Source organism: Helianthus annuus, chromosome 12, assembly GCF_002127325.2.
Source record: "Helianthus annuus cultivar XRQ/B chromosome 12, HanXRQr2.0-SUNRISE, whole genome shotgun sequence".
Classification (NCBI taxonomy): domain Eukaryota; kingdom Viridiplantae; phylum Streptophyta; class Magnoliopsida; order Asterales; family Asteraceae; genus Helianthus; species Helianthus annuus.
This window is the reverse complement of record NC_035444.2, coordinates 64,702,524-64,710,086: the sequence shown is the minus strand read 5'-3', so window position 1 is coordinate 64,710,086 and position 7,563 is coordinate 64,702,524. Positions and strand designations below refer to the sequence as shown.

The 7,563-nt window shown below is 38.1% G+C and overlaps 1 protein-coding gene across 1 annotated transcript; it reads right to left on the bottom strand.

Annotated features, from left to right (window-relative positions):
* Positions 1-1,379: 1,379 nt before the first annotated feature.
* On the bottom strand, positions 1,380-5,551 carry LOC110895205 (TPR repeat-containing thioredoxin TTL1). Its single transcript, XM_022142485.2, has 7 exons — positions 4,492-5,551; positions 4,040-4,235; positions 3,757-3,944; positions 2,954-3,287; positions 2,073-2,277; positions 1,888-1,994; positions 1,380-1,796 (listed from the first exon to the last, which is right to left on the bottom strand). The coding sequence occupies exons 1-7, from the start codon at positions 5,325-5,327 to the stop codon at positions 1,644-1,646; spliced, it is 2,019 nt and encodes a 672-aa protein (XP_021998177.1). The 5' UTR covers positions 5,328-5,551; the 3' UTR covers positions 1,380-1,643.
* Between the last annotated feature and the right edge of the window lie 2,012 nt (positions 5,552-7,563).

Below are 7,563 nucleotides of genomic sequence, written 5' to 3'. Positions count from 1 at the left end.
CTTTGCTATTGATGGAATTTGATGATCACTCAATCTAAGATAATATTATCTATCTTGAGTTAGCACTCATCAACTCAAACTAAATCCACATTTATGTTTATAGACCATTGCTTTTATTGGAGAATATATACGAATATCATCCATCTAATAAATGAAATATGATTTGGAATGTATCATTGAAGATTACGTTTCTGAATTAGATATTATTGAAAAAGAATATCTAAAAATGTTCAATGTGAAGTATCTCATTGGTATGAATATAATGCCAAAATTAACTTATCTATCATTAAAGACTAGCAGTTAGGTCACGTTTATTTTATTAGAAATAATATTTTGAAAATAACTTTTAAAAATATTTTGAAAATAACTTTTAAACAACTTTTATAGTTTTATCATTTATTGATACTACTGCTTTTTGACCAATTCTCTTGCCCTTTCGTCCTTACCTTGACTAATTTGCTTTCAAGTTTCAACATCTCCAATTCTTTGTGTACATTAAAATAATATAATATCTTCCTGTTAGCATCATACATTTATTATGGTACAAATAATTGTGTAAATATATATCCTCTAAAATATATATATAAAAAATGTTATTAATTATTTTCTTAAAGTTTTGGCCTCTTTGTCCCCCCTAAACAACTCATATTCATTAACTTTAACTAAACAAATTAACTTATTTTTAAACAGAACTAATCTTTTATCGTTATCATTTAAAATAGAGACGATTACAGACTAATGACAGATAGACGAGCAACAAGTTGCGCCGTTACCCCCTTCTGAATAGCAAACCCTACTCTACTAAACACAAAATTCTGCCCCTTAACATGCGTGGTGTTACTGCTTACCACTTGCTGAACCCGCCTGAGAAACCGCACCGCGTCAGGGGCGAGAGCGCCAAAGGTATTGAAAGCGAACGGGACAAACACGTGCTGATTCTCGATGCAAGCTTTTTCGTGCTTGGCTACTTTGTTCGCCTCTGCCTTGATTATCACCTGTCCCGCCACAAACCCGTGATCCCTTAGCCCAATGAGAGGGGACACACCTGTCAAATCGACACACGCGCGTTTCCCTCCTTCCCATCCAAAACAAGAATGTCAGCGGGCCGTAGGGTAGATCTCCCTTCTAAAGGATCGGTCAAGAAGTTCACGGGAGCTTTCTTTTTTGCGAAGATTCCTACCCGCTTAAGAACACCATAAATCACATCTCGAACTAAATAATGTCGATATTTAAAGTCCGGTAATTCTTTGCAACGGACTGCATGCTCCCCAAAAGAATGCAAGCAACACTTCCGACATATAGGAACAAGAACACACAAACAAACAAACACGCACATACATAGTTTAATACACTAATTTTAAGTAAAGAACTACGAGACAGAACCAGAATCGGCAAGTAAACTAATATAAATGAAAGAATTAGAATTCCAACAGTTGAAAAATAAAAAATAAAATTAAAAAAAAAACACTAAGCTAAAAGCTTTATATCCCCATTCTAGTTTCATGTCACAAGGTTATAAAAACAATATGTATGTTGAGGAGGGGGTGAAAATTATCATATTCTCCTTCATCAAATGCTATATGGGCATTACTAAGTGTACAACATTCGGCCGCAGGCCATGCATGCAATCGGACCGCGTCCTGTTAGAGACTGTAATGCCTCAATGATGCCTCCAACACTTCCGGGCTCGGGCAAACCATTTCCTTCACACGACTGCCCTTTTTGTAAATCTTGACCGTCGGCACCACCCTCACATTCTCAGCATTTGCGATATCCGCACTTTCTTCCAAATCCACCTTTTCATCAAACAAATTATACTTGATAAGCGTACGTCGCCATATGTCATATGTGTAACATACAAATGAAACTAGATGATCATATCTTTACCTTGAGAAAACTGACAGACGGATATCGACTGCAAAGCGTATCAAAAAATGGAATTATCTGCTTGCATTGAAGATCAGCCGACGTTTTATAAAGAACAACCGAAGCTCCTGCAGTTTTATAAAAAATCAACAAAAACGAAACATAACATTCATAAAGAGCGTTAAAGAACTCAAATGAAAACTAACCAGATGAAGCAGTAGAAGCTTTGAACTGGTCAAGATTGGTAATCAGTTCAACTTCGCCACCAAATTTCAAATTATTTACATCTTCCCCGCGAGATTTCTTCAAAGCAACTTGAGCATGGAACAATGACTCAGCAATGTCATTGTTGTTCGGCAGTTCTCGCCTCAAAATCTCGTAATCTTTCACGGATTCGTCCCACCTATCGAGCTGTAACGCCAACAATCCGTATCACAATTACATAGATGTAGCAAAATGGGTGAGCCAAAGGTTAAAAGCGGCCGGGTCGGGCTGACCCACAAAAATATTATATTATAAATTTATAATGATCTAACGTTTTGTAATAAAGCGATACGGAAGATTTTATACATTTGAATACATCAGGAAGAATAACGAACTGTTCAACCCATTTGAAAAGTTCCTAGGGCTGCAAACGAACCAAACGTTCAGCGAACAGTTCGTGAACCATAAGGCGGGAAGTTCGTTTGTGTTCGTTCGTTTGTTAGAGAAACGGACACGAGCAAGAAATTTTGTTCGTTTAGTTAAATGAACGAACATGACCAAAGGCCGAGTTCGTTCATTTATGTTCGTGAATGTTCAGGAACGTGTTCGTTTACGTTCGTTGCCTAAATTTAACAAACAAACACAAACGAACACGAACAATTTCATTTCCTTAACAAACGAACACGAACAACGTTTGAAGCCCGACGTTCCCTATTTAAATAAGACTTATATCTTCTGAACTTAACCCGTTGACCTGTTAGATACAAAACATAACCAAAATCAACCCAATAAACGGGACTATATTGCTACTTATACATGTACTCATTTCTTTGTTTCTTTTGTTAAACAAGAAAAACAACCGATAAAAAGTATCGTTTGATACCTTGCTAAATGTGGCAGCTCGGCGAAGAAGTGCTTTTGTGTAGTTCGGTTGGATAACAAGGGCGTGATTGCAATCCTCAAGCGATTTCTCAAACTGACCCAACTTAAACCAACACGCGGCCCGATTGCAAAAGAGGACCGGGTTCAGTGGGTCGAGCCTAAGCCCTTCACTATAAGCCGAACACGCTTCGGTGAGCCTTTCTGACTTGAACAGATCATTTCCACGAGCTCGAGCTCTAGACACCGACTTAACGTTTTGAAGCAAAACCACAACCTCAACGTTTCTAGGATCAATTTGTCCTGACTTCTCAATTGAGCTAACTGCATCCTCGAATCTTCAAAATGAACAACAAAAATATAATCTTTAATACCATATTATATAGTAAATTACACGGATGCTCCGTGTGGTTGACCAAAAATTTGGATTTGGTCCCTAGCTTTCTAAAAGACACGGATAGTCCCTATGGTTTGCACTTTGTAACGTATTTAGTCCCCAACTTTTGCCAAAAGTACATCGATGGTCCCTGTGGTTTGCACTTTGTAATACATTTAGTCCTTAACTTGGACCTGCTGAAACCTTTAGATTTGTTATCTCGGGACTAAAATGCGTTACAAAGCGGAAACCACTGGGACCATCTGTGTACTTTTGAAAAGCTAGGGACTAAATCCATAATTCTGGTTAACCATAGGGATTATATGTGTACTTTACTCATCATGTTAATATAGGTGCCGATTTCAATAACTTTTTCTTATAAAGGGATTCGTTTGGGTTATGTTTAATATCATATTAACATAAACGCTCACCTTCCCAATGCCATGTCGATCTGAGCACGAACAAACAAAATGTACGCCTCCGAAAGCATTCCAAAGAATTTCATTTGGGAACACGAAGGGATACTAGCTGTTTCAAATTTAGGTGCATTCAAAAGGCTAAAACTTGCTTCATCTAGTTGCCGAAGCTTCAAAAGTGCTTCCGATTTACATGCAAATAGCTGTCGAATTTGATAACAAAAGCATTGGTTACAATTTCAAATTCCAATAAGTTAATTACATAAGAAGTCATTTCAAATTTTAGGTCGCTTCTTACCGGAGAACAAGCATCGGCTCCAGAAGCAATGGCAGCGTCACTTTCCCTTAAAACACCGTTCCAATCGCGCACTAGTCTTAAATCAGCGCACTTGTTCAAGTGTTTTTCCACCGTTTGTAGTTTTTTCAGCTCGTTTGGGTCGGGTTGAGACCCGGGATAACATAAGTGCTTCCTAGCGTTTTCAACCTGTCCTAAACTGTCGTATGCAAATATAAATTGTTAATAAAAAATTAAAGAATTTATGCACTAGAAGGTATTCGCCTATTCGGACTACGGGTCAGTAAGTTATGATCATCAAGAACAACACAAATTGTAGAACTATCTGATCATTAAGAACAAGTATAAATCTTTAACATGATCATCAAGAACAAGTTTCAATCTTCAACATAAACATCAAGAACAAGAACCCATAAATCTTAAACAATCAAATAAACTCATATCCAAAGTCTAACCTGATAAGAAAAGACCCCAACCTATGATGCGCCCTGACATACCCAGAATCCAACTTAACCGCTTCTTCACACTCCTTAACCGCCTCAACCAACCGATTCAAACACATCAACGCAGCCGACCGGTTACAATGCAAGGAGGCATTACCTGGTGCCACCAATATAGCCCTATCATAATAACCCAAAGCCTCCACAAAATGCCCCCTTTTATACTCTTCATTCCCCAACCTCTTCAACTCCTCCGGATCCATCAACAACCTCCTCGAATTCATCGAATTCGACGAATTTAACGAATTCGAAGCCGTCGAAACCATGTTTTCACCACTTGATACCACACCCTTTGCAACCGGCCCCCCTCTCATTATACTCCCATGCCCATAATTCCCAGTTCCCAAACTCAAAACATCCGGCTTCGAGCTCCGGTTCGCCATCATTCCGGTTTTAACAATATTTCCACTTTTAACAATATTTCCGGTCGGAAGCACATTTCCGACCGGAGAAGTAACCGAGCTACCTCGGGAATCGGACCGGGTATGACCCGGTTTCCGACCACCGGAAAATGTCGGTGAGCTATCAACCGACAACTCACCGGAGTGATTATTATTATTATTACTATTATTAACAGTTGAATCTGACCGTACACGTGCGGTCCGACCGGAAACTGAACCGGACGAGCTTGAGCTACTGCTAGCCGCCGGTCTAGCAGTTAACGGTGACACCGGTGAACCCAAATCGAGTTCTTTGAAGTCGGGTTTGTTGGTGTTGTCACCGGCGTCGTAAGTTAACGACTTACGGAGACGATCGGAGAGTGTTTCAACCGGTTTACCGGAATCAGACATTTTGTAGAACTAAATTATTATTATTGTAAAGAGAGAAATAATAATGATAATGATAATGATAATGAAAGAAGTTAATGTTGCCGGAGTTGGAAAGACAACCACCGGCGAAATGTGACGGAAAATATCATAGAGAAAAAGGAAAGAGAAGAAATAGATGGGGATCTCGTGATAAATTGGGGAAGAAAAGGGGTTTTAGAGAGAGAAAGTGAGGAGAGAGAGAGAGTGAAGGTAAGTTCTTTTTTAGCTTTCACTTTCCTTTTTAGTAGTCATAGTTACTCCTCCTGTGCATAAAAAACAAAGCATACTAATTTTGTTTTATTTTTTGTAAAAATAATAGGATATTATTATATTTAAAAGGGGTCTTCATGTCAATGACCTCTGGCTCAAATGGTATGAAAACTTTAGTTTTTCTTTGAAGACTAAAGTTCAATTTCTATTTGGAGCAAAAAAAGAGTGAGGCACTAGTGGGCAGTGATAGGAGACCCAGGGAAACCTACGTTCAATCCTTGAACCAAACGGGTTTTACTAGTAATTTACCGTCGTGCCTACGGGCGGGTGGGTTACCGGGTTTTCCCCGGAATTGGTGGTGGACCACTCGGGTTACTCTCGGAGTACTCCGTTTGTCCAGTTGGTGCCCCGAGAGTACTCGGGATTGATTTGTTGGCCGTTCAAAAAAAGGGGTCTTCGTATACATACTAGGTGTTGCCCGCCCGCGTTGTAGGGCAATGGTCGAATAGTTCTTAACCAATTAAAAAAACAGTAACATAGTTTTGCTAGAAAAAAAAAAGTAAAAAGAGTGTAAGGCAGCTCATTGACACGATTTTTAGCTGGAGGCAAAGCCATATTTTTATTTTTACTTGGGGGAAAAATCAAAGGTGTTGCCCGCCTGCGTTGCAGGGCGATGGCCGAATAATTCTTAACCAATTAAAAAAACAGTAACATAGTTTTGCTAGAAAAAAAAAAGTAAAAAGAGTATAAGGCAGCTCATTGACACGATTTTTAGCTGGAGGCAAAGCCATATTTTTATTTTTACTTGGGGGAAAAATCAAATTTTTTCCCGAGTGTAAAATTTTAGCTAGGGGAAAACCAAATTTTCATTTTGCACTGGGGCAAAAAACGTAATTTTGAATTGAGGGTGATATGGTAATTTTGAACCGAGGGGAAAGTCGTAAATTTTAGCTGGGGGCAAAAGCATAATTTTATTTTGAACTGGAGGCAAAGACGTAATTTTAAACTGTGGTAAAAACCGTAATTTTAAAGTGGGTATAAAATAATAAACTGGTGTAAAATCGTAATTTTGAGCCGGGGGAAAAAGAAAATTTTATTTTGAATTGGGGCGAAAACATAATTTTGGCTAAGGGTAAAAGCGTAATTTTTTTTACCAAGAGCGAAATCGTATCTTCGGTTTAACTGGGTGTAAAGTCATATTTTTATTTTGAACTGGGGGAAAATCATTATTTTGAACCGAGGGAAAAATCGTAATTTTGAGTTGGGGGCAAAAGCATAAATTTATTTTGAACTGGGGGCGAAGACGTAATTTTAAACTGGGGGCAAAACCGTAATTTTAAAGCGTGTATAAAATAAAAGGCTGAGTGTAAAATCATAAATTTTAAACCTATGGCAAAATCGTAATTTTGAGCTGCTGGCAAAAGGGTTATTATATTTTTTAGGTGGGAGAAAAGCGTAATTTTAAACTGGGGGCAAAACCGTAATTTTAAAATGGATATAAAATAATAAAATGGTTGGTACAATAGAGGAGGGGCGGCCGCTCATTTTGACCAATGGCAGGGAAACACTATTCCCTGCCATTGTCTTTATATATGTTGAATAATATCCAATTATTTTGACACAGAATATATGACTTATATGTATATACGAGTTGTTGTGAAGATGTATATCGTTTGTTTGGTGAGGTGTCTATACAACTCGTGTAATCGTACCTGAGTTGTTTGTTTGATGTAAAAAAAAAGATATAAACTTCGTATATTTGTATACGAGTCGTAAAATTCGTGTAAATATATATATGGGCAACATTCAGGGAAAACGGCTAAAAGTGTGAAAATGGTGAGAACGCCCCTCATCCGTTGGATCAAAACAATCTATGGATTAGAATGGCGTGGTGGCGTTTTCGTAAATAACATCAACTTTATTACTTGGATGTGCTTTATTAAGGGTAAAATGGTTTTTTACTACTCTAATACAAAACGCCAAACTAATGAGCAAAACGTCAATCAAA

What these genes read in the sequence shown, in the direction of transcription:
- LOC110895205 (XM_022142485.2), bottom strand. Translation starts at nt 5,327, where the DNA reads ATGTCTGATTCCGGTAAACCGGTTGAAACACTCTCCGATCGTCTCCGT. An exon ending in TTGGGGTCTTTTCTTATCAG is followed by an intron (nt 4,236 to 4,491) that starts GTTAGACTTTGG and finishes TGCATACGACAG; the next exon opens with TTTAGGACAGGTTGAAAACG. An exon ending in ATCGACATGGCATTGGGAAG is followed by an intron (nt 3,288 to 3,756) that starts GTGAGCGTTTAT and finishes TTCATTTTGAAG; the next exon opens with ATTCGAGGATGCAGTTAGCT.